Source organism: Hippichthys cyanospilos, chromosome 10, assembly GCF_059441005.1.
Source record: "Hippichthys cyanospilos isolate Australia breed blue-spotted pipefish chromosome 10, RoL_Hcya_1.0, whole genome shotgun sequence".
NCBI lineage: Eukaryota > Metazoa > Chordata > Actinopteri > Syngnathiformes > Syngnathidae > Hippichthys > Hippichthys cyanospilos.
Genome location: NC_142378.1, coordinates 7567110 through 7594265, shown reverse-complemented (window position 1 = coordinate 7594265; position 27156 = coordinate 7567110). Strand labels below are relative to the sequence as shown.

General features: G+C 40.9%; 3 protein-coding genes across 4 annotated transcripts; 2 read left to right on the top strand and 1 right to left on the bottom strand.

The window, feature by feature from the left end:
* Positions 1-1188: 1188 nt before the first annotated feature.
* Positions 1189-10021, top strand: tab3 (TGF-beta activated kinase 1 (MAP3K7) binding protein 3). 2 transcript variants are annotated; one of them, XR_015867006.1, is made up of 8 exons: positions 1189-1364; positions 1964-2156; positions 2782-4027; positions 5341-5501; positions 5610-5703; positions 6728-6811; positions 7817-8441; positions 9268-10021. XR_015867006.1 is itself a non-coding variant. In XM_088426050.1 (7 exons), the coding sequence occupies exons 2-7, from the start codon at positions 2055-2057 to the stop codon at positions 7960-7962; spliced, it is 1833 nt and encodes a 610-aa protein (XP_088282176.1). In that variant the 5' UTR covers positions 1189-1364; positions 1964-2054; the 3' UTR covers positions 7963-8653. The 2 variants fall into 2 exon arrangements, 1 of the variants encoding a protein (XP_088282176.1); XM_088426050.1 differs by lacking the exon at positions 9268-10021 and having other exon boundaries at positions 7817-8653.
* tmem47 (transmembrane protein 47) lies at positions 9116-18830 on the bottom strand. The gene is made up of 3 exons (XM_088426051.1): positions 18405-18830; positions 11523-11663; positions 9116-10576 (listed from the first exon to the last, which is right to left on the bottom strand). The coding sequence occupies exons 1-3, from the start codon at positions 18628-18630 to the stop codon at positions 10398-10400; spliced, it is 546 nt and encodes a 181-aa protein (XP_088282177.1). The 5' UTR covers positions 18631-18830; the 3' UTR covers positions 9116-10397.
* A 2282-nt stretch (positions 18831-21112) lies between these two features.
* prrg1 (proline rich Gla (G-carboxyglutamic acid) 1) lies at positions 21113-27156 on the top strand. The gene is made up of 4 exons (XM_088426462.1): positions 21113-21203; positions 21850-21890; positions 22640-22800; positions 24462-27156. The coding sequence occupies exons 2-4, from the start codon at positions 21881-21883 to the stop codon at positions 24906-24908; spliced, it is 618 nt and encodes a 205-aa protein (XP_088282588.1). The 5' UTR covers positions 21113-21203; positions 21850-21880; the 3' UTR covers positions 24909-27156.

Genomic DNA, 27156 nt, shown 5'->3' with positions numbered 1-27156 from the left:
TCAACACTGTAAGGACAGCGAAACTGAGTCAGACTGGGCTCTTCCTCTCAGCTGTTAGAGCACAACACCAACGGGCCCCACATTTTCTTCTTTATCTTGTGACGGTGGAGCAGTCCACATACATACTCGATGACGCAGTTGGTTAGACGTCCATGGGCTCTTGGGGATGGACACACCAGACGTGTTAATAAATATCTGTGCCTGTCACAGTTTCGATGAGTCATCAAACGCACTATAAAATACATAAATACGGAGGGGAGGGGGCTTGGCACGTAATTACTCAGGAATAAAAATAACTCAACAGGTGCCATCTAAACTCACTGAAAACTTGTAGAGTAAGAATATCTGATAAATAATGTATCATGCTGTCACACAGATGTGCCAAATTGGCAAACATTTGAAAAATGCCACTATGGATTTTTGAATTATTGTTTAGGGAGTTAATGGTCAAAGTGATGAAGCCGGTGAAACGTCTTTAGGTATTCGTACAGTAGTTCAACAGCACCTACCTGAGGAAATTGATGGAGAAGGTGGTGCCCAGGCTGTGGAGAGTCCAAGAGAAGTTTTCCTTTTCTTAACTTGCTTGGTTCTTGCTGTGCGGAAGTCCTAAAAAGTGATTCCCTCATCACTTAGTTTCAAGATCTTGTTAGTAGTGCAGTATTGGAATTGTTTGCATAATTTGTAGACTGTTCTCTCTTTGAAAACAAGTGCAAATCTAGAATTCGTGATTCCAAATTTCAAACCCCTAAATCATGTGTCAAACTTGAGATGTCGTTTAATTACACAGCAATCTTGAGCAAATTTGATCACGTAAATTTTAGATTATAACGTCGAAATATGTAACAAGATTGCAAATTATTTGTGTCCATTGAGATAGATTGTGTTGTTTTATAGCTGGTAATGGAGAAAAAATATTACTGCAATATTTGTTGGCCAAGCAAGATTGTATGACATCACTCACGACTTGCTTTAAGTGTGGTGAAGGCTCGACTTGCTTTTTTTTAAGTAACTAGTGATTTGCTAAAGATTTGAAGGTTACGTTATTTACTTTAACTTGTGAACGCTTTCTTCCACTTCTAATATCCCTACATAATTGGATGAATGGGCAAAGCACATCACGCATGCGCAAATTTGACAGCGTACGTTTTGAACAACTTCCTAGTCCGGGAAAATCAATTATCGCGAGAGGATAGTTTGCTCGCGTGCAATGCAGTCCAGTGGCAGGGGCCTTGTGGAATGTGAAACTACAAGTTGTATTGCCTTCACTATTTTTTGACAACACCCGCTGCATTGTTTTCGAGACTGCACAACTGCCCTCGGAACTCTACTATGATTCGATACACGAGAGAAGCTCTTTAATTATGGTAAGTTTCACGAATAAGTCACTAGCCAGCGCTGGCTAGTATTAGCCGTTAGCTTAGCCAGTTTATCAACAAGCAAAGCATTTGACAGCTGAGCAACACACCGAGCTAGCATTAGCATCCGGGGCGTTAGCACGAAACCATTTGGACTAATCTCATTCGCGTTGCTTAAACTGCTCAGGAAAAAAAGCACCACCGATCACGCCCGATGTGGTTGCAGGAAAACATTCATTTGCGCGAAGCAGTTCCACAGCACTTTTGTTTGATTTTTAAACGCGAAAGAGCTGGTGCTGATCACTAGCCGGTTGGCTAGCTTTGGCATGTCGTAGTTGCTTGGTGCAACTATATAGTGAAACAAAAAACAAGCTAATTATAGGTACGGGTTGAGACAATTTTGTGATCATGTGACTGGAGAAATGCTCCTTTTAGAGACTAAAAAAGATGTAAGACCTGTTTTTTGGCTTTCTAAGATCTCTTATCTTTGCAGTCTCAGCTGACTCACTGCTTGTGGCACAACATTTGACAGGCAACTAACTGGTCTTATAATGTGATGTCTGCACGCAGTCGCAGTGACAATGTTTGTCTCTTGTTCGCCTTCTCAGCCTCCTTAGGGGATGAGAGGACATCGGCCTTTTGAGTGTCTGCGGCTGTGGCATCGTTGATTCGGTGGATTGGCGGGTGTGTTGGGTCAGAATGGCTCAGGGTGGCTCTCAGCTTGATTACCACATCCTGCAGGACCTCAAGCAACGCTTTCCCGAGATCCCAGAAGGAGTGGTGTCACAATGCCTTCTGCAGGTACATGCATAAACCCAAAACGTGTAAACAAGTCATCTATCATCATCAAAATATATGATCAAATTTGCATGATTCATCTTTCTTTGGCACGTCTCAATTTCTCCTCAATATTAATGTACTCACTCATCTTTCCATAATTCAGAGATGAATGGGCTCATTGAACATTTTATTTGGGATTATTTTTTGAATCCAGACATTCTATTCCCAGGTACATTTATTTATTGTTTGGTAAAAGTGCTTGGCAAAAGAAGGGTCTAAAAATGGCTGTGACTAAATGAATGACCTGGCGTTGAATGTCTGGGCTTTTAGACATAAAAATATATATTTTGGGTTGATTGAATCAGTTATTCCACCTCTGATATCAAACATCGTGTAAACCACCTATCTAGAATTTTACTACTTGTGCAAAACCTCAATTCCACGATTTAGAACATTTTAAAGTTGTTGATTTACAAAATAGTGTCAAAAAAAGATGTGGCTCTATCTCTGAGAAAATTGTTGGTTTTGCAGGTGTACCTAATCAAATGGCCCACCAGTGTGTACCAGTTTTATGATTTACCATAATGGGTTTATATATTTCCTTCTTCCATGCCGTAATGAAGATTGCTACTGATTACTGTTTTAGAACAACAACAACGTGGACCTCTGCTGCTACCTGCTGGCCCAGGAGAGTAATCGCTACCTCTATGGAGAGTTCCATCACAGCCCAGAGGAAGGCCGCCTGGGTCGAAATCACATGCTGCACATAAGCCTGGGCTACCCGGGCTCGGAAGCAGGCAAGTCGAACGGCAGCGGCGCCGGAGGGGGGCGCGCTCTTGTTCACAGCACAAGTGACAGTCACATTGACCCCCAAAGACCCAATTACCCCGAGCCGCTGTCGGCCCCCGCCACAATGGCTCCCTCTCCGGGTTACAATCCCTTTTTCATCAATGACCACAACCGTTCAGCCAGCACTCCCACTCCCCCACCCACAATTCAGGGTATGTCCCCAACGTTCTCCCCTATCCCCCGGTATACTATGAACCCTATCACGGTCACCCTTTCGCAAAGTATACCCAATGCCCCGCAGGCTCTGCAGATACCCCCTGGGCACTATGCTAACAGTAGCAACACCACCCTCTATATTCGACCCTCACCCTCCCAGAGCCCTCAGCCGTCACCGTGGTCCTCCTCGGGCACTTCCGTTTATCACCATCAGCAGTCTCCCTACAGCACCCCCACTTACGGCTCACCTTATGGCTCCCCGCAGCATCAACCCCAACCGCAGCAAGCATCCCAGCACCAGCAATATGTCTTCCACCCCATTACTTCGCCAACCCTCCCCAGCATGCCCTACCATCACCAGCCACAAGCCCAGCAGCAGAACCCTGTGTACAGGCCCTATCACCCCAAAACCCCCCTCAAGAACCAGATAGAGATTACCCTGGAGGGACCACGGCCCCGCAGCAACTCCCCCGTGCACAACCCTCTCCCCCAGGGAGCACTTTATATGACCACCAGTACGTCACCCGGCTCCCCTTCCAAGGGTGTCTCGATGACCGTGCCTGCGGCAGCATCGTCGTTCCACCCCGGGATATACCTGCCGCATCATCCCCCCATCAGGCCTCGGCCCACCTCCTCGCCCCAGCCAGGTCAGTCGGCCTACACCCTCAAAATCAAAGTGTCTCCCGGAGGGCAGGCCCAGAAACCATCCAGTTCGCCTCCCGTGGCCGAGGCGGAATCGTTGCTCAACATCGTCGACCACGGGGCCAGCAGCGCCGCCCCGCCGCCCATCTTGCCCATCTCGGCTCTACCGGGGAACGTGGCCAGTCAGTTGCAACAGATGCCTCGACGTTCAAGTTCAGGCTCTGATGACTATGCCTACACTCAAGGTATGGGATAAATTGTTTCAATTGTTAAATTGCTAATGTATGCCCTATATAGGCTTTGACCGATTGGCTGTCCGATTAGGTCGTCCGATTATGGCCCTTCCAACATCATCCATAATTAATCGGCCTCATGCCAGATTTGCCAATTATTTGAACGATGACCTTGATGTTCTCTCAACTTTTGAAACAAATGGGAACAGGCAACAATCATGCCATTATGTATTACACATCATTCCATACAATAACTGTGTACTAAATGTCACACATGCATAAAAATGCATGTATTAAATATATATACTGGATTATAAAACTTAATGAGACGCTTATTCTGCAAAGTTGGAAGTTGCACAAAGAATCGAGCAGGATGTCATCACTTTACACGCAACCTAAAGTCACAGTTTGTTTAAAAAAAATAAAAACATAGTGCAACATAAATTAAGCATAAATGTGATAAATATTACACCCGTTCATCTACATACCCATTCTTGGAACCCAAAACATTGTTTTTAAACAATATATTTACTGTATTTACTGTTGACCCCTTCTATTCATGAAGAGTGTGTAAGACGGCCTGTGAATAGTGAATGCATATTGAAATTCGTTAGCAGGAAACAAATGCCAACAATTGCTACAAATGCAGATTAGTTGGTAATTAAGTTTCCCAAACATTGACATTGACCTGAAAAAAACACTCAAGACCTACAAATTAGTGTGTTTTCTATTTTAGCATAGCAAAGATCAGAATTTACTATTTTTATGTCCCTGCTGCCACTGAATTATTTTTAGAAACTATTCTGTCAATTTTTCATTTGATGGTTGATTGATAGCAATTTTCCACTAATGTGGGTGCTGATTGGCAATGAATCTGAATGCACTGGACCTGTACTTTGTATACTCATCTCTGTATGGATTTTTTTCCCATTTCTTTTTTTTTCATTTGTATTCTATTTTTGTGATTTCCTTTTGTGTTGACATATCTGACTTACAGTAGTTCAATTTTTCCTTCCAGCCGTTTTTTTGCGTTCACATCATCTTACCCAGCATTATTGCCATTTGAGTGCATAGTTGTACCATTTTGTTGTTTTATTGTGTCCCTAATAAGTGTAGCTTGGAGGTTTAACTAAACTCAGCTCTATAAAAGATGATGAACTCAGCCAATTTCAAATGAATCTTTGACATCTGTAGTCGTCAATTGCAGTGAATGAGTTAAAAAGGTGGTGATATGATGGTTGATCATCACACATATAAGTATGTTTTTTTTGGACAATATCTTTTTCTTTTTAATTCTCCGCCGCATCCAATTGTTTCCCTCCAAGCTCTCTTGCTCCATCAGCGAGCCCGGATGGAGCGTCTTCAGAAGGAGTTGCTCCTGGAGAGGCAGAAACTGGAGCAGCTCAAGTCGGACGTCAACAGCATGGAATACGACGCTATACAGAGACGATTCCGAAGAGTCAGCTCCACCAGCTTAATTCCCAGAGTGAGCAACGGTCAACCTTATTCCACTCGTGTTTCAAGGAGATTTCCTAACGCGGATAATGAATGTTTGTGTGTAATTAATATCTGTTTGCGCTCTTGTCTGCCGCAGCCCGAGGAGATGACTCGATTGCGGAGTCTTAACAGACAGCTTCAGATTGATATCGACTGCACCCTGAAGGAGACAGATTTGCTGCAGTCCAGAGGTACACGCGCAAGCACACAAACCAAATGTGCAAGGCTACCCATAACCCTGAACAACAAGTCTGATTTATTTGGAAGCATTGATGTTTAAACAGCCAAGCCCAGAAGCAGACAATTTTGTCCAAAGTGATGGATGAAGCATCATCCTCAAAGTGTTCCGATGATCCGTAAACAGAATTAATCTGCTCCACGGGTGATTGCTTACTGGATCAGTGGCCAGCGTGTGGTTGATGTGTGCCACCACTCCCTCCATGCTCTTTTAATCACAGGGTGGTGAAATAACAGCCACAGCTTTTTGTGTAAAGAGCGACCCACCTGAATATGATGAATGGCTTTTTCAATGCATTTCTTCATGTTAATTTCCTCACAGACAGGAGCACTTTTCTACATTTGTTCACGGTACTTGTTTGTTGCGCTAAACCTATAGGGAGCATTACATGATGTTGCCATTTTAGGGCTTGATTTGCCTCAATGGCAAATAGCAGGCACTAAAATGTGTAATGGATTTGGCACACTTTTATTTTGGCCTTTTTTGGAACATTTTTTTTCGCATCACAGTTTTTTTAAACGTAGCATTTCCTGGTAGTGTGATAACTAAGCTGTCGGGCCACGTTGAACTTTGATATGTTGTACTCGCTAGGGTGAAATTTCAGCTCCCTAGTGTCTTCTTTTGGTGCTTTCACTTTGAAGTGAAATACATTTGATGTAAAGATCAAAGGATTGGAGAAAATGCCGCACATGGGTGAATGAAACACTAAAAAGTAGGGCCCAAACGATAAGGATGTTTTTGGTTAATACCCTTTTTTTGAACAAAAGAAAATCAATTAGAATAAAGAAAATAAGATTTTTTTCCTCTTATTGCATTTCATGATTTTATGGTTTTGTTGGCTATGTGTAACTAGTGACATCAGGTCTATTTTTTTGTCTAACTTCCTTGCATTGCTCACCTAGTCATTGCTTGTAAAAATGAAGGTTTACTTTATACTGTGTATATGTTTATTACTTGGCAATCTTCTTGATCCACAGGAAAGTTCGATCCACAAGCGATGAACAACTTCTACGACAACATTCAGCCTGGCCCGGTGGTGCCGCCCAAGCCAGGGAAGAAAGGTGAGCCATGTGCAAAACACAACCTTAAATTGGCCACTTTTGTTTATAACGGTTTGTGTTAATCCAGATTAGGGTTGCAAAAGTGAAATTTTCCATGGGAAGTTGAGCGGGGGAGTTTTGGAAATATTCCTAATTTGAAATTCAAAGATACCCCTTTCCTATACCTTTGTTTATCCTATACTTACGCACTGAAAAAAAATCAACTGTGTTACTTTGATGGTTTTGTTCTCTGGGTATGGTGAATGAAGGGGGCGGGGCCTCAATAGCCCCGCAGTAAGCCGTGCACGTGAGTGAGGAGTGTACTTGATTTGTCTGTTTGAAGTTCAAGCTTCAATTTTATAAATGATTAGTTTTTTTCCCATAAATTCCTGTCAACTCATTTTCATTGCCAGCCTAGTAAGAATTGATTTTTATAAGAATTGATAGCCATCATTGCTGGCAAATGGGTTAATTCCCGTGAATTCCCCGTATTTTGTAAAATTTCGCAACCCTCAAAACAGATATACATATTTGTTGGCAAATTGTTGCAAGACTAGATGTGAAACTTCAACATGTTAATCCATTGTTTGTTAGCAGTCATGAATGGAATGCAATGTGTATTGCAGTCATTTTTACTTTGTAGAAAGTTCAATAAGGATTAAAAGATACATTTTGCATTTTTGCAACACGTTCCGTTCCGGAAAAACTGAATTTTACGTTAAAAAAATAAATAAGGAAAGAAAGGCTGCTTTGCATATCTGCTAAATTAAGTATTGCAACTACATTTGCAGTGGTAACTCTAGATATATTTTATTCGGAAACCCCAGAAAATGGATTGTGTTATTACATCAGTAATGACATTGTGCATCTGTTAAGAAAATGTCATTCAACGTTATGCAAAGAAAGTCACAGAACCGGTTTTTCAACGCTATCTTCATGTTCCATTTCATTTACTCTTAATCTGAAAAGAAAAAAGACTTACTGTGATACTGAAGATCTTTTTTTTTGGGGGGGGCGGTATGTCAGAAGGGGACCATTGCCCCAAGCCAGTGCCGGGGCCACAGAGGGACGAGGACTTTGAAGGTGCCCAGTGGAGCTGCGATAGCTGCACCTTCCTCAACCATCCTGCTCTCAACCGCTGTGAACAATGCGAGATGCCGCGCTACACCTGAGCTTGATGTTGCACCGTCATGTCCCGGTCCCGCCTGTTTCCAACGCAGCCCTTGGTCCACCCTTCTAGCATCTGCAGGGTGTTTTTTTTTCCCGCCAGCCCTGAGGATCTCACCTCAATCATATAGGACCCTTTTACCTGCTGAGGAAGAGCCACCATACCTCCCCGCCCACCCGTCCTGCTTTTATCTGCTATTCCTGTGCACTTTGATTTTTAAAAACTCAATTTCAGGGCGGTTGGCGACTCCGATGGCTAATGAAATGAAAAGGACATACAAGCTCAAGACTGTGCATGTGAAAGGTCAACGCAAGGAGTGAGAAGAGCTTGCGGTTCTCCTGCAAACATTCCACGCAGAAAGAGGGACTGCCATGTTTACACAACCGCGTCCATTCCTGAACTCCAAATGCTCTTAAATCCAGGAATTGTCTAGTTCTCTTCTTGCTGACAACGGAGTAATGAATGAAAGCGACGTCATGAAAGGTCTGACTAATGCAATTGTAGACTTTACACTGTATTTGGCTCTGTGTTAGAGCTGAAAAATGAACACTAAAAATACATGCATATAAGTATATTCGTGGTACTTTTATGCATATTCTGTCACCCTGTATACGTGAAAAATAAGATGTTGATTTCCTGTGCGAATGCCTCAACTTGCTGTACTTAAATAAAGGAGCGGTTGCTATGTGACTTAACCAGGTTCAGTTCATTCACTGATATCACCAGTTGGACTTGAACGCAACAGGAAACTCGCTCACTTTAACCCCTGGGGGAAATTTTGACCCAACTCGGGCTTTTTGATGTTTTTGATGTGTAATATCAAAGGGAAAGCATACAAAAAAAACACAAGGAGGCTAAAACGTTGCATAGATTGTCACAGCAACAAATTTAGCCCATGTCTGGCTCATTTACTGCCATTCAAAACTGGAAATTTTGTCAACTGGACGTATTGAAAACCCAGTGTTTTTCATACATTTCCCACGATTTTCCCACGATTTTCATTTCATAAATACCATATACAAATATACAGCATAGTTCTTTGTGCAATCATCACATTTGTACAATTTTTGTACATAGGTTCACCCCCCCCCCCCCAAAAAAAAAAAAAAAAAATATATATATATACACTAATTCATCAAAGATCATTAATCCCTATGGAAAGTGTTTACTTCTTTATTACACAATATTCATGCACTGAGCATCGCTCATAGTTTCTCATATTGTATCGTGGATCAACAACTATACAGACACAACACTAATACAATACAGTGTAATAACTAACAACAATGTTCCTCTTTGACCAACACAGTACACGCTCAAGGAGGCATCACATGAAGAGCTGCGCAATTGCAGGATTGCATGATCATCTACCGACTTCCTTCCCACTGGTTCAGATTTGAATGTTCAAAAACACCAAACAAAACAAGTAGGAAAATGCTGCTGAACACTTTGTGAATATGACCAATAGGAATGTCGCATTTCCTTGGGTGTGCCTTGTTTTGTCTGAGACTCCCTTATTTTTTTTTATGTCCTCAGGATGTCGTCTCAATAGGCCCTTTTTCCCTCCTGGTGCCATTAAATCCCTGATTAGGGAATTGAGTTGATTTTCTGCTGTTATTTCCATCTTGGCCCCGATTGGTCGATTCAGTCCACTCATTTGTCTTCACATGGGGCCAATGAATCCATCTGTTCTTCCAACATTGCCTGCCTAATTCCGAGACCGACTGGAGTTCCACTTAAAGGGGAAGTAAACATACGATGTGTAGACTAAAATAGCCACACACCTTTCCTTCAATTCAATAATCAAAAGTTGCACCCGACTCCTTCAATTGCAATTTTCAGCAATTGCTTGTAGCATACCTGCAAAGTCTGTTTCCAACTCTTATTCTAATTTCCTTTCCTGTAGGTGTACTGAACACATGGCCAAATTCTTTTGTCAACATAAATGCAATCTGCTGTTAAATGTCAGATTGTGGATTCCTTTGCCTCATCTGTTTTTCATTCAAAATGCCAAAGATGGAATGTGATAGAACAGACTGTTTGTAATAAAGTTCTCATATGACTGCAGGGCTCCAGACATTTTTTTTTTAAATACAAGTCCATTGGACTATGACCTGGAATTTTAGGCGAACACATAAATTCCAAATTGACTTGCAGAGTAAATATTTACATTTCCACTCTATTTCACTATGTTACCGATAAATGGATGGAAGTGTGAGCAGTTTGTCACCAAGAAAAATAAAAATAAGTCCAAATGTTTTGGTCATTCGTGCAACTACATGAAAATTTTAGTTGGACTGTTTCAAAAGTTAGCCACCATTTAGGGGCAATCTGGAACCCTAAAATGTTTATTTTTGCTGTTATTTGGCCCCACAGTTATGCAGTGTTACTAAAAGTTCAAGACAGGATCGTGTTCCTCTTCTTCTTCTCCTCCATCTTCTAATAGTAGTCTTCATAGTTCTTGGAATTGAGGCAATAAAGGATGGCCCCTCCAAATGAGAAGATGGTGGAACCCCAGCCCAGGCCGTAGCCCCAGTTGAACTCGTGGTACACCCTCAGAGTGACCGCCTCAATAAACTTGATGGGGAACAAGACCAGGCTGCATGTCTGGAAGACCACTGAAAACAACAATGGGAAAGCACATCATTAGGCACATCCGCGGCGATCCGACCCCAGGCTTTGTTTTTGTCACGTGAAGTGTAATTGCAATAAAATACGATTTTTTTTCTCTCTTTTTAAGTTTCATACACTTGGATATTTTTTTTGCATTTTAGACAAATTTGTAACCCATATAAACATTGCAAAAAAATTCACAGTTGTTGAAAGTTGATTTTTTTTGTTTTTTTTGTTAATGTTAAAAAGGATGCAGGTTACTTACACAGTTCTCTTTCCCACGGGGGGGGTGGGGGGGTGGGGGTGGGGGGGGGGGGGGGGGGTTGGCAAAGTATAATTAAGAATCACTGTTCCAGAATGACTGGGGCACTATGGCCCAATTGTTGTTTAGTTGTTGTTTTTTCAATCACTAAACAAAATGAACAATAGTAATTGGTAAATAAACTCAAAATGAGAATATATATATACAGGTATATATACGTTTTTATAGGAGTACATGATCAAACTATGTAAATATTTTGCACTGCAAACTTTAATTGACTTTTTAATCAGCCCTAACAAAGTCATCCATCAATTTTCAATGCACTATGGCCTAATTGTTGTTTAGTTGTTGTTTTTTTCAGTCACTAAACAAAATGAACAATAGTAATTGGTAAATAAACTCAAAATGAGAATATATATACAGTAAATATTTTGCACTGCAAACTTTTATTAACGTTCTAATCATCCTTAACAAAGCCATTCATCAATTTTCAATGCACCTTTTCTCATTTGAGTCATGATGTGTTTCAATTAAAACTCCATGTTTTCATTTTCTTAGTTATTTTTTCAGGCATCTCTTGTATTGGATTGTAAAGTATATTGTCCTGATAAATAGTCATGAAAATAAAATTCGATGAGGTTTTTGTTGTGCTCTTTTTACGGGTTTGCCATCTCAGGTGAGTTGTGTACCTGCAGAGAAAAGCATGACGGCCACGGGCTTGTAGCAGCGACTTCTGGAACTGCAGCACAGAGAAACGAGGGCCACGAGGAAGGAGAGCAGGGTGAGCGCGGCCCCTCCCAGCAGCAGGGCCAACGTGGCGATCTGCCAGTCTGCGCGGGGAACACAAACAAACGGCTTGGATTGAGGGAGATGAAGCATGAGCGCACACGTACAAATAATCCATGACGTGGCAGCTAAGGAATATCACACAAAAGTATGACTCCACCCGCTACGGTTTGTTTATAACCATTGTTTGGACCGAAAAAAACGTTCGTTGTTGGGATTCTGACACGAAAATGTGAACATGGGCACCTCGCTTTTATCTGCAGCAAAAAGAGCGAAACAAAGCGCATCTTCGAGGTGACTCAGATCATGAGTATCCATCCCGGTTGACAGATGCCAGCTCAGCAGCATTCTCAGCATTTCATTCAGGGAGGGGAAGAAAAGCTAACATCTCACTCCCTGCTTCCTGTCCTTACTGGAAGTGGAATGGGAAACAACAATCTCACCGGACGTGGGGAGATGAGCTCGCTCGCTAACCTTCCGCCTGTCAGAGGGCCAGACAGAGCAGAGACAAATTTTTCCTGCAAAGTTGTCTAATTATCCATTCGATGATCCAAGCGCGCATTGTGCAATATCCCGCTTGGCTGGGTTCTGCGTGAAAAGCAACCGAGGCTCTTTGCCAGGGACTAATGACTGGCGAGTGTGGATGAAATTCAAAATCTGCTCACAGGCACCTTTCACTTTAGCTTCAATAAATGAAAAAAAAAAAAAAAAAAACTCTATAGGGTTGAGATCAGGTGATTGAAGATGACCCCAGGGATAAGGATGTTTTTGCCATATGACGTGTAATTGTGATAAAATAAGGATGAGCATCTTTTATTTAACTTGTATGAGTCCTGTAAAAAAATATTTAACCGCTGTTGAAAGTTTTTTTCATATTCCTTTTTCCTTGCGTCAGTGTCAAAATGTATATAGTTTCAGGTATACTTGTGTCATTTTTATAGATAATAATCTTATTTATGGTCGGCGTGGCATGTGTGGGAATGTTTTCTCGTTCCTCGGGGAAAGAGAAAAAATTGTTTTCATCCGTCAAAAATGTACATGGCGATTAAGTTATTTCATTTTTTGTCCTCCAAAAATGAAAACTCGTGACTTATGCACTGTATAAAGCGCACGGGATTATAAGGTGCACCATCAGCTTTTGGGTGCGCCTTGTAGTGCGAATATAAAATATGACACATTCATTAAATTGAAGAGCAGAGGTAGAGTTTAAAATGGACTGCTTGTATATGAGTGCTCAAAATTGAATTGCGGGGTTACGAGATTGATAGCCCCTCCTCCCTAATTATTAGAAGTAGTAGAAATTACATGAATGTGGTTTTACATCGAAAATCTCAGTATTTACGCAGGATTGCGTTTAATAGTGCAAGTGTTTCAATGCTGTGGCCAGTGAGTATATAATATGTTAGCCATGTATCGAGGCAAAGTGTCTACGAGGTGCCTGCTTTACAAGCCTAATTATCCATGGCTTGTTAACCGGCGAGATGTAGAGGAAGTCTCGGATAACGGCCTTGGTCTGCACTGCAGAAAGAAAAGAGCTGCCTGTAAACAGGTGCAGGAAGCCATTTCTTGGAAGAAATCAAACTCACAAAAAGACCTGATATCAACTTCTATTGTTTTTTATGGAGGCCAGGGACTTGTTCCAAAGCATATAACTGTTCTTTTCAAGCGGAAAATTATTTAAACCTCCTCCCAGCAAAGTGATGGAAGGTAAGCTTCTTAAAGTATAGTTCCCCGTTCTTGTCGGAAAGAAACTGGGGGCCAAGCAGTTGAAATATAAACAAACGCTAACTACTTCTGACCAAATATGGCTCCGGATTGAATGTTTATAATGGGCCCTGTCACCACAGGATGTTACGAGTAAGCCCACGAAAAGCAGAGCAATCTTTTCCTTTGGTTTACAATAACACGAGGGCTCGGTGCAGAGGGGCCTGCCCTATCACTGCAAAGGTCCAAGTGGCTCGACCCTGACGTGTTTTGGCCCCTCACAATTGTGCAATAAACTAGTGGTAAATTATTTACGGCAGTTTTCTTCCACAAGAGCCGGCTTACTATTTATAGTTATCCATTCTTGTCTGTTTAAAAGTGTCTTTGACTGACTGGAAAAATGCTATACAAAGCTAAGTTATGATTTCATGTACATGTTTTTAAAGCATTTTATTTTTTTAAAAATTGAAAATATAAGAAACAGAAATTGAACCACTGCAAAATCGCCGGATAAAACAGCTGCAGGAACAGATCCTTCCGTGTGTACGGTTAACTAGGGCTGCAATTTACGATTAATCCAATAGATTATTCTGTTCATCATTTCGTCGATTAATCGAATTGAAAAAAATATATTTTAATTTGTGTCCCCATGTTCAAAAACACACCTTTTTTATCAAATTGCTCGGAACTTTTTTCCTATGATTCATTCGCTGGTTTAGTCAAAGACCAGTCATGAAATTGGCTAGAAGATAGAGCATCCCTTTTGAAAATGTTTTATTCGGTGCTAAGCAGGAAAAAAATGAGTGCTAGTGCTGCCTAATTCCTCTGTTTCCTGGTAAATTAGGTAGTGGGTTACAGCAGCCCATTAAATAATTAATTAAATAAATAAATAAATAAATACCCAGTAAATAAAAGGTAAGAAACAAATAGACAAACATATAAAAAAATGAAATAAAAAACAAAACTCTGCCTGAGTTTGAAATATCCAAATGCGTATGAACGCACATGGATCTTGACCATTTTAGGTTTCTAAATGATTGATCGATTAACGAAAAACTAATTTGATTAGCAATTAGTTGTCAATTAATCGATTAATGATTATACCGTGACAATAAACACATTTTTTTTACAAATTAACAATCTTAACATTTAATAGTATACATAAATGATGTATACATGATGTAAATTTGAAAATTAACCTCCAGCTGTTGCTTTCTGAAGAAGAAAAAAACAAGACTCATGAGGATTTCCTTTTCACTAACTGCAAATGTTCGGCCGATCTAGAAATACATCTGGTTTTCATTCTTCTTTCAAAATGACAGTGTCAAGCATACCGGTAACAGTATAACCATCTAGTGACCAACAATGGTACTGCACCTAAAATTTAAGGGATGCGGCGCAAAATAGTGAAATAAACTCCATGGAAAAAAAATCTGTAAAACAGCGGAACTAGCGCGTGAACTTTCAAGTGTCAATTTTCTAATTCCTGCCCAGTGTCCTAATATTTTGGCCTATTCCACACATCCTATTCTCTGGGTCAGTTTAGTGCCTACAGCTCCATAATTTCTCCAGTCTGCAACGTCAAGCGAAAGTCTTATCAGCGTGCAGGATGCTCTCATTTCACATTTGGAACAGACCCGCGCGGCAAGAGCTCGGGCGCTTAAAGGCTTGACAAACGAGAAGTGCCAAACTATTAATCTATAGCCGGTTTGATGACAGATGGAAACAGGAGATAACCAACTCGAGAGCCAATCCGAACATTAATTTATAGGAAGGAAGTCCTCTTGGGCAATTTTTTTTTTTTAAACACAAAAAAGGCGAAGATGTGTGTCATTGAAGAGCCTCAAGTCTAGTTGTCAAGCACACACACACGAAAACACACACATACACACCATGCAGTAAACAGGAAGCTGTTCAATTAAGCATAGCAGTCCACATCGAACCCTTATCCTTTCTCGATAACCGAGATAACACAATCTACCAAATACAGAAGCAAAAGCACTATGAGCGAAGACGGACCTGCTCACACATTGTCTCTACATTCATTTGCTCATGTCACAAATGCTTGCCATCTCAACTCATCTTTATTTATAGAACAGTGCTGTATACAATGTGCTCAACATGTGTATTTTATTGTATTTCTTTTTGAATTGTTCAAATCCTAGGTATTTCGGAATTTATGTTAATACAAACACCGTCTTTTATTTTGTAGGAAAATTAGAAATATTTTTGCCCCTTTTATTACAGACTAAACTAGTTCCTGAATCGTAGTTTTTACTTATGTTATTGCACTGTCAAATCAAAATAATGGCCTATTTTTGAATCAAAAGAGTGGGGTTTGCATTTTTTTAAATCTGATTCATTGATACAATTCAACAGCTTAATTGACAATTAAAATATTGTTCATGGAATTTTCCACGATTAAACCGATTAATTACATTTTTCAAGAGCTATTTTCTATGAAGCTTGTGACAGATATTTACTTCACTTATATTTTTATCGAGCAACTTTTAAAAGTCAGACGTAACCGTTTGTTAGTTAACAAAGTTCAGCTGCCACAAGAAGTAAATAGATCTGAGTTATAAAAATATTGAACGCTTTATAAAATTTCCATTCATCCACAAAGTTAATACTTTCACATTGACGGCCCTATTGCAAGCTTTGTGTCTCTGATTGGTTGTTTTTCCTCTGGTGTGGTGGTCAAACTAAGAGGCATTAGATGTGACCAGAGATAACAGATCTCTCCTAGAACTGTTTTTTTTTTTTTTTTTTTTACACACCTGTGAACATACCAACACAAAAAGTTGTTAAAAGTGCAATCTTAATTTATTTAAGATTGCAAGCTCCCATTTTATACAATAATAATAATTAAAACTGGCGAAATGAACACAACACATATACGAACATTCGGTAACATAAATGTTTGTCAGCCCAAAATAAAGAATCATATAACCTGAAAATGGGATCTCTCCGCTTATTGTGAACACTTCATCATAAAAAGTCCCTCCGCTTTCTGCTACATACTCGGGATTGAAGCTTTAAACCGCTGAGTTGGCAGCAATTGTGTCAAAGTAACAGGATTTATTTAATGCCCAAAGCGTGACACAGAGGGGCAAATATTGGTAGAACACAAGCTACTGCCTAGTCTGATTTCTGTACCGAGATTCGAATCAATAAGACGGCCGCGCTTTGGCGGCCGGAGGAAATGACCGCTTGACTGTTTGTTGTTGGTATGCCGACTGAGAGGCTACATGTCTTTATATGGCACTACAGTGCACTTCTTGTCTGCGCCAGGGAAGAGAAAGACGGCGGCCTGCGTGACCCACAGTTAATCAACTCTTAAACAGGAAGACAACAGTTTGTCAGGCGAACAAAAACATTGTTCATAGCTGGCTGCGAAAGCCCAAACATAAGCAAAAACACCCAAAAGGAGAGGCCTTAAGATTAGTTTAGATACGGTACAAGCCATTTAAAAACAATGGGCATTTGTCCATTTGAAAAAAAAAAATCCAGTAGGATAAGATGTGAAACTAGATATGATGAACGCTTCCATTGATCATCCTCAACCTCATCCTTTGTCAGCTGTCATACAAATATAAAAAATATGCGCTCCAAAAGATTTGGTTAACTGCGTAAGAATATAAATGCACAATAACTAATTGACAGCAATTACTTTTGAGAGACGATCATTCAGAGGTGAAATTGTCCAAACGCTCAGAATTTCAGACTCTCCACAGCAACATTTCTTGGATTTATTTAGCAGACAGTGGAGCATTCGATTCCAGTGTAATTTCAACTTTGTAAAAAACTTTATTAGTGCACAATCACCAGTAGATTACATCAAATTCACATTATTAAAATGAGATTGAACACAATATACAGTGGACCCCTGGGTTACGGTGTCCCTGGCTTACTTTTTTTTTCATGTTACAACGTTTTTTCATCCCCTCTTTACGGCATTGTTCCCTCTTTACAGCATTAACAACTGTCATGACCTGTGGGGTTTGCTGTGTTTATGTTGTTTTACCTCCCTCTTCAGGCGTTTTTAGGTAACTGCTGATTGACTTGTTTTTAGCCTTCTCAGGGGCAGCCATCTTGCTCTTGACTGAACACAACATCATAGTAGCTCGGGGCTCTGGTAAGGAGCACAAATCACCTGTTTTCTGAGTTTGGTCATGTGACATTCGCAAGTTGTACAGTGATTGGTCGTTATGCAACTGTGATGTCATTTTCAGTTCACGGTAAGTGGCAAAATGCATTGATACACAGGTTAGTTCATATTCTATAAATGTAATATTGATCAGAATGTCATGTTTTGATCAGTAGGGAAGCATTGATTGTCAAGAAAACTTCAGGGTTGACTTTGCCTTTAAGAAATAATTATTTTAAGTGATATGATAGAGCTCAACAGACCACATCCAAACTGACAAGTGGCATTAACACCTGCTAAGGTGACATTCCTCCATGCATTCAATTTCAAATGACAACTCCATATCGTGCCTTCCTTAACAGTGGGGAAATTAACATTTCTCAAGTGCCGCACTTGTTTCCCAGGTTACTAATCTCCAGGCATCTGGACCTCTGGGGGAGTCCTCAGACTCGGAGTTGCCCCCGCTTGCGGACCCGTGAGGCCGAGGCACAAAAGGCTCATTTTGTGAATTAACAAAAGGCCAAATGAAACCCCAGCTGGAGCGCTCCTTGGTTCCGATGAATTCCCACTATCATTCCCAAGACAAATATTTAACGAAAGGCTTAGCCTACATTTAAATAGAAAGGTACCCCTCTCTCACCAGACTATATTTCACTGTAGAAAAAAATTAAAGTTTATTTCCCACGTGAGCCGCTCTTCTCTTTCATGTGCAAACATTTTAAATTAACTGGAAAATTATTTCAAGTCATTTAGCAGTCTCTCGTGGCTGATCTTCTATAATTGTCACCCACCCCCCAGAAAACCATCTGCACATGTTCTCGCAGAAAGTCCCTTTGTCATCCTTGCACCCTTTGCATCATTTGAATATGAATAGCGCCTTGAATTCACTCTCTTGAAACAACAACAATTCCCAAGTGCCCCTCAATCTCACCCGTGGCCAGCGTGCTGTTGCAGGACCACTCCGCCGAGCTGACAGGCTTCCAGCAGGACTCCCAAAGGGACAAGTAGTACTGGTCTTCCGCCGTGACCCACGCCGGGCTCAGCACGGCTCCCACGTCCAAGCACAAGGCGAGGAAGACGCAAAGCAGCCCCACCAACTTCAGGGGCGTCAACGCCGACGAGCGCACCTCCTCTGTCCCGCTCACAGATGAAGACATGACTAAGGTGTCTTAGTCATTCAAAAAGAGCATGGGGGTGCTCGAAGTGTTGACTTGGAGCACATTGATAACTTCAACGCCTGGTGTTTTGACCTCTATACAGCGTGTTGCTATGTCCGGAGATGGGAGATGCTCAGTCTGTGTCCCGACTTGAGAGGACGCTAGAGCCGCTTCTGCTCCTGACTCAAGTGAGAGCTAGAGCGCTGAAATAACACGCGCGCCGCTCGCGCTAGGTCCTAGTGCCCGCCCTTTAAGTTAAATCACAAGTCTGCACACCCCTGCTCACGTGCCAGGTTTTTGTTATGTAAAAAGAAGAGTGCGCTTTGTTTTTCATAACGTGCTCTGGGCTCAAGCGATGACCAATCAAGGATTAGCTTGCAATTATCACGTGACCAAACTCAGAAAATAGGTGATCCGTGATTGGAACGAACTGTGAAAAAAATGTTTTAAGAAGTATTAACAGTACATTAAATATTGCATTTATCAAATTGTTTGGAAGTAAAATATTAGCTATTTACTGAAAATGAACTAAATAAAAAAAATAATGTACCCCTTGTAGCCTAAGGCACGCAGGGTTACATAGTTCATCTTGCTAATGTCACACGGCTTTGAGAGTATGCAAGGAAGGCCAGAGCAAGCTGGAATTGGACTTGGGTCTCTTAACCGTGAGGCTAACCGCTCATCCACTGTGCCTCCCGCTTGCAAACATGACATGACCAAACTCAGAAAAACACAATTGGTCATTACATGAACTTTGAAGGCATGTGATGTCATTTTCAGTGGAAAAAAGTATTTAAAACTTGTTAATTGTCCATGAAAAATGATTTTGTCATCAATAGGATAGAATGCCTTTATTGTCATTGTATAGCTAGTATAAAATGAAATATAAACATTTTATGACTGAAAATGGTTAAATAAGTTTAATAGCACTTGAAGCACTTTTGAGCGATGTCAAAACCGGACAAATTTGACCCAATCAGAATTTAAGCGACCATTTATGTTTCTCGGTCATTGTAGTGGGGGGTAAAAAAAAATCACTATGAATGCACTTCTCACCACAAATAAAACTATGAGGAAAATTCTTAAATCTGCCCCTAAGCTGTTTTGTGGTTGGTCCAAATTGTTACTGCTGGGATATTAGCCTTTCATTGACCGACTCCGGACATTAAGCAAACGCTAAATCATCTGGATGAAAACTAGCAACTCTTGCGTTTTCCAAAGCAATCCATAAGCAGCCAATGGTGTGGAGCTCAGTAGTTAGTTAAAGTGAAAGGAGAAAAGCAAAGGTGAAATGAGGGGCAGTGTATTTATAGGTGTAGTTAAGAAGGGTTTAGGTCAGCTGTAAACATCATTAGATGGCCGCTTTTACTACTGCATTGATTTCTACAGATTGTTATTGCTGCTTCGCTATAAAAGTAACTATCAAAACTATTTTAAAGGATGACATTGCTGAGCTGGATAACAGATTGCCAAATTTGGACACATTCCCAAAATAGACTTTAAGGGGTGCGAACGCTTTGGCATTTAGTATATAGAACAAGATAGAGGACTGCCTATCACCATTTCAATGACTTCGACTGACTGTGGTTGCTGGGGTAACCGTATTTCCCATATGTCATACTTGGTCCGCTCCTATTGGTTGCTGTATTTAGGTCACTTTGACTTAAATGCTATGTTGTACTAACTTGGTTGACATCTCTGTATTGTTTTATGCAGTAAAAACAACACAAAATTGAGAAATTATGATTGTTTTACTGTTTTGAGTAATGTATTAATAAGTATTTTGGCGGTTCCAAAGGATATCTCTATTTGTGGTCTAATACCGCATATATTAACATAATATTGAAAGGTAAATGTCACCCAATGCTACAGTCAATGTAATGCTGCCCTGGTGCTTCCCTAGAGTTTTTTTTTTTTTTTTTTTAAAGGGTCGCAGGCTTGAAGGTGCACACCCCAGCTGTCTTCATTGTAGGTTAAAGTCGCTATTTTTCTTACAATTTTCATGCTTTTAAGCCAGGCCATGTAAAAAGAGCAATTCATATTTTTATTCAAAAAACAACCTTTACAACATGGATTTTCAAATATGATCATACCTATTGCGGTTTTACGGTCCTATTTTCTTTATGTTTCCTTCCTTACACTGTACAAAAAATGTTTAGATTTTATGAATTTATTTTTTAGCAAAAGAAACAAACTAGAAAAGAGGGAGGAGGATTTTGCTACATCCCGGATTTTGGTTGTTGCAGGTGTTTTGGGAACCTAACCCACCGCGATAAACGAGGGAACACTGGACATAACAAATTTTATAGCATATAGCAAATGTTTATTTTTCAGTATATGCCATGGGCCACTTAATATATATATATATACTTAATACAGTACTGAGTGTAATAGTGTGTACACTTTTGAACGAAACTAATCTCGTCTGTCTCTTTAATAAAGCGAAGAATAGTTTTTTTTGGACGCAAGCAGTTGTACGCATGCGTGCTGAACATAGCAACACTGAGTGTGTGGGGAGGGGGCGCAGAAGAGAATGAGGCGATCGTAATTGCGCATCGTGGGCTGTGGAGAAGGTAAGAGAATTGGCCTTACTTCGCTTTGTTTTAATAACTGACACCGAATTCATGAATTAAGCAGCTCGCGAGTAACATTTATTGGCCTTGGGGGGTCGCGCGCTTGTAAAATCATCTTCTAGTTGGTTGTCACGTACGGGGCGCTTGCTAGCATCAAGACCCGCTTTGCGATGGGACCGACGGGGCTTAGCTAGCTAACCAGCTATTGTACATCCGTTTATTAGCAACTTAAAAATCGCTTTTATTTAACGGGAGCCTCTTTTCTTGGTTATCCCCTGCTGTCGGTGGCTGTTTTCGCTTTGTTCATTTTCCCGAAGCCGCCCATGAGTAAGCGTGAATAGCCTTCGCCATTGGTCACTTAACACGGAGACGAGAGATGTCTCATCAGTTTGACGGCGACGTCACTTTTCTCCAAAATCGTTAAAATAGTTTGATTATAAGGTCCATCCATTTTAAATTAGTGTTTATATTATGTTGGCATTTTCACTTGTAATTGCAACAGGCTCCCTCTGGGCCAGCTAACCTAACCTATGTTTATTTTCTGGGCGAAAAAAAATGCTAAAGAGAAAGAATGTTAGTTTTTGTGTAGAGATATTATCTGACTTTAATCGGCAAGTTAAAAAATGCTGTGTTTATTTTTTTGCAGATAAATCACCCGGGGGAGACTGACAGGAAGCATGGGGAGTGGTAAGTTTGCTGGTTTTTTTTTTCGTTTTGTTTTGTTTTTTCCAAAATCTGGTTTTAACTCCTCGCTTATATTTTCATAGACACCCCCCTTTGGTGTCTTTTTCTTTTCTGGTGTATCAGTTTTCAACAGTTTGATGAGCATACCGCTGTTTCTTTGTGTGTGTGTGTGTGTGTGTGTGTGTGTGTGTTTGTGTGTGCCAAGCATACTGTTGTTTCTTTCAGTTTTTTTTCCAAATCCGACATGCAATTTCCCTATTTCTCGTTTTCATTTTCACACATCATGTGTTTGTTTTTGGATCACCTCATTGAGTCACAAGGATGTTGTTAAAACAAGTAGCACAACAGGTCACGCATGTGGTGTTCTTATCAAGATGTGAGAAACAGAGCAGCTCTGTCACATCAAGTTCATCCCAACAGTTTGACCCAGAATGGCTGGATGCCAAAATGAAGACGCTTTTGTTAGTCTGCACAAAAAGTGGGTACCGGATAGGCTTTGTTTTCGTCAGCACCCCTGCCCCTCTTCCTCTTTTTGTCTGTTTCACTCTCCTCTTTTTGTTCATTTTGAGTCACACTCTCCTATCTATAAAAAAAACCCAACACTTTCTTTACTCAACTTGTTCTCATCCTCCTTCCCGTTGTTGGTCTTCAAAGAGTCACTTTTTCACCTACACATGTTTTGGTGCATTTTTCACCAACTGCAAAAATCTTTCTGCTCTCTCCCACCCACCCGTGACCCTTCCTGACACCAGTGTTCCTGCCGGCGGACGCAGCCCACTCGGTGCTGCGGCGTCTGCCCAGGGCCAACTTCCTGTTGGAGGAGATGAAGCAGGGCAACATCCAAAGGGAGTGTCGCGAAGAGATCTGCACCTACGAGGAAGCCCGCGAGGCATTTGAAAACGATGAGAAAACGGTGAGATTATGATAATGTTGCTTCCTAGTCAGACTACAGTGCTTTCTCCCAATACATTGACACTCACAAGTGGGACACAAAGTGTCTAATTCACTTTGTGTATGGTATGGAGATTTATTGGCAGTCCCAAAATGAACCACTTTTAGGTTTATTTTATTTTTTACACCAGTTGTTGCAATTGGAAGCTAACACTCCCAAAAGGAAAGAAATATATCTCGCAAGTCATATGTATAGCATCTGACACCCAGCCTATTCATTTGTGTCCATTGTTGTGTCCATTTTGTCTCAGCAAGAGAGCAACGCTAAATGCATCCCACCCAAACGCATGAGACATCATTGGAACGGCCTGGATGTCCTCTGCTGAGCACACTAGGACTTGGTAGAATGAGTCAAACAATTTAAACCAAAAACAATTGTCCACTCCATAGACACAAATGAATAGGCTGGGTTTCATGATCTCTCCTTGTTTACATTAGTTTTCGATGGATGCTCTGACTTTCTCCCACATTCCAAAACATGCTTAAAGTGTTTTTTTTTAAATGATTATTATCAGCAGGAAGAACAGCCAGGTGCGTGGTGGGGGTGGGGGATCGTGTTTGCTCTCAGCCATTGTTTGTCGCAACGCACACGATCGTGTCGGTTACGTCATTGAGGGCATTGTTGGCTCCCACATTGTGTAGTAATGATTCAGAACATAACTATTCTAAAAGAGGGCACCATAACATGTGTTTCATTGACATTGAATTTGTGTCACATTGTTGTCCACACAATAATTAACGCAATAACCTCTGCATTTGAATAAGTTCTTTCAATCACTATTGAGTTAACATATACTTTATAAACACCACAGCATTGAACTGAGTCACTTGCAGGAGTACAGTGCTTCTCAATTGTATTTTGCAAAGCCCCCCAGGAAAGAGAAAACATTTCAATCCCCCCCCACACACGCACACACTTTTTACGCCAATCATATTATTAAGTTATTATTTATAAAAAAATGTATAAGTATACCTAAAACCGAATACTTTTTTAACATTGACACAAGGAAAAGGCTTAATACATTTAACTTTCAATAACTGTTAATTACTTTTTACAGCATTTATACAGATTAAACGTTTGTCTAAGCAGAATTAAACCCCAAGTGGATCAAAGCGCCTGAAATAAAAGATGTCAATCCTTGTTTTATCACAATTACATTTCACATGGAAAAAGCAAATCCTTTTCCATGGGGTCATCGTGTCCCCCCAGGGGGCCTTGCCCCACTGCGGTAGTAGTACAATTGATCCTTGTTCAAGTTACTTGACTGCACTCTAAAATAGTGCCTCCTGGTGGCCAAGGACAGGCACTAAAAGGCAGAGTATAATGCATTGAATTGTAACATGAAATCTTGATGCAAATATATACTGTTCACATTCTATTTATTAGTTATTACTTTGGATTTTTTCCAAGTATATTATTATGCGTTTTTCTTTATACACTACAGTTTGATTGTTAAGTTTAAAAAAAAATATCTGTTGCCCAAAGTTTTTTCTGTCAAATATCATTGACACTAACCCAAAAACAATCCACGTTGTTCAGGGGCCGGGAATGCACAGTTGTTCAGTGGTTCTGATAGGTTTAAGGCCGAAGCGGTCCTAACGCGTGTTGTGGTTTGCGGGCAGAGGCGCTTCTGGGAGGAATACGTGCGTGAGAGCAGCCCTTCGGGGGGTCTCGAGTCGGTGGTGGGCGGCGTGCACTCCCTCTACTTGATCGTGCCGCTGCTGACGGTGGTCTTCATCGTGGTGGCCGTGGCCGTCGTAGTGTTTTGCTGCCACTCTCGCAAGCGCTCGCAGCACAGCCCCAGTTTGCACCACGCCCACCACGACCACGTCCTGTCGGTGGTCTCCACGGACCACTGGGGGAGGGATTATCCCTACGGCGACCCGTCAGAACTCAGCGCTCACAGCAGCCCCGTGGGGTACCCGGGCTCGGACGCCGCGTCCGCTCGGGGCAGCGACCGTCCGCCGACGTACGAGGAAGCGGTGGGCCACGCCGACGTCCGCGTGGAAACGGAGCCCCCGCCGCAGTACGAGGACATCATCGACATTGCCGCGAACCGCGGGAAGTAAACGCACCGTCATCGATGCAGTCTCTGCCAGCACACCACATTTGCACTAACCTTTGGAGAGGCGCGCCAAGCAATTAATGCAGCAAATACCAAATTAAAAAAAAAACAAAAAACAAGTCCAACGGCTTATCAGGACAAAGTAGGAAAAAGGAGCTTATGATTGCCATAACAAAGGATTCATTCATGCTGTTGGACCTGCGTGTTACTGGAGGTCAGTGCCAAGTTTTTCTTACTACGCACGATTCTTTAACAGCATCATAGGCGAAGCAGCGCCCATTCAGGAAATTCGCATATCGAGCTAAATCATACTCGCCGCGCCATGATGGCCGGAGTCCATTTGAGCATTTATTCACAAAAATGTGTCGAGCAAAGTCCATTTGTGCACTCTTTGTCCTTACTCATAAGAAAATCACTTATAGCATTTGTGTCCACTGATGTATGAAAGTTTTGCATGCTAGTTAAACATGTTACTAGGTGAGGTAAAACTTGGCTAGTTGACAGCTGATTGCTGTAGTAAAATGATAAAATTCCACTAGCTATTCAGCAACAAAATACAGATATTGTAACCTTGGTTTTATTTCTGACACATTCGCTGACGAATTGCGCCACTAATCCACATGAAACTCAAAACAAAGGCATAAAATAAAGAAAATCAAAAAGGAGTAACTATAACACACTTAAGCGATAAATTAATTAATGTTCCATTTAATTTGCTCTTATTTTGAAAAGGTTAATGTAGACAGCTCTACGGCTGTCATCTGTAGAGGATGACAGAACAGAAAATATTTGCTTCTAATTTTAAAAGGTGTTTAAGCAAGCAAAAATCATCAATTTATTTATTAATCGATTATTTATCACTTAAATGTTGCGGATGTAGTAGGACACTAGTTCTACAGGTGTTTGTTTTACTGAGGACAAAAAGTGCACAAGTACATGGATATCTAATAAATGCTCAAACGTCTTTCCATATGTTACTGTCAATATTAACATGTGTTGTGCGATGTTTAAGGAATTTAACTTAAGAGGGTTGTCATTGGAGTTGTGTGTGTCATATTCATGTCTGCTATGTGATGTCGGACCGCCATGTTTGTCGGCCTTTGAGAGTCCGTTTCGAAGCTACGCTCAACTGTGAAAATCTTCCCTGTGCCCCAAAAGCTTCACACGTGGGTTGACAGCGCGTGGAAATAGGAAAGGAGGCAATAGAAGCAGAAGCTTTGGGGAAAGAGTTCTCAGGGAAGATGCTGTATTTAACAGCACAATGGACAAAGTCCATGTCAAGCATGTGTAATGTATCTATGTACATATGAATATAAATTCTGTACGTATTGTCAATGTGGAAGTCAAATACTGTAACGGTTGAGGTTGATTTGTATTGCGTAATGCATTAATACTAATGGAACTATTATAGCTGATAATGCAATGAAGGCACTTGCTCACAATGACCATATTTGGAATGGCAGTTCTAACGTGGACGTTATCAAATGTTCTTTTTATTTCCCCCTGGCGTGATGACACAGTGGTCTATTGAGAGGGATTTGCCTCGAGGCGGAAATGTCATCCTGAATGTAACGTCTGAAAACAGCTTCAGCCACGGGTGTCCCCGACTCTAGGCCCAGGGGCCAAATCGTTTTATGCGGCTAAATGGATTTATACTTTCCATTATGGCAGAAATTCTGTACCAAAATTGCAACTTTAATTCACTTAAAAGTGGTTTGACACCCTGATGGAAGAATTGTTAATGAAACCAGGCACACTTATGCAATGTTAATGCATACAGGAAATGCAATTTATTGTACTCGATAAATGCTGAGCACTGAATATACTTTTTTTTTTTTTACTTATGAAACTCAGCACTCATTACTTTAACTCAGGGGTGGGCAATTCCAGGCCTCGGGGGCCGGTGTCCTGCATGTTTTCCTGTTTTCTCTATCAAACACACCTGATTCAAATGATTAGGATTATTCTCAAGCTCCAGCAGAGCTTGTTGATGAGCTAATGGTTTAAATCAGGTGTGTTAGGGAGAGAAAACTGGAAAACATGCAGGACACCGGGCCTCGAGGGCTGGAGTTGCCCATTCCTGCTTTAACTGGAACTAAGTTGTGTTGGTAGCCATTTAACTTACACAGCTCATTCCTACACAATGACTTAAAACTATCAACACAAAATGCAAGGGAACATGAAGAAATCTTTATTAATATGTACAAAGGTGTGATTTTATTTGTAATTAAACAAAGTTAAAACCTGTCAAA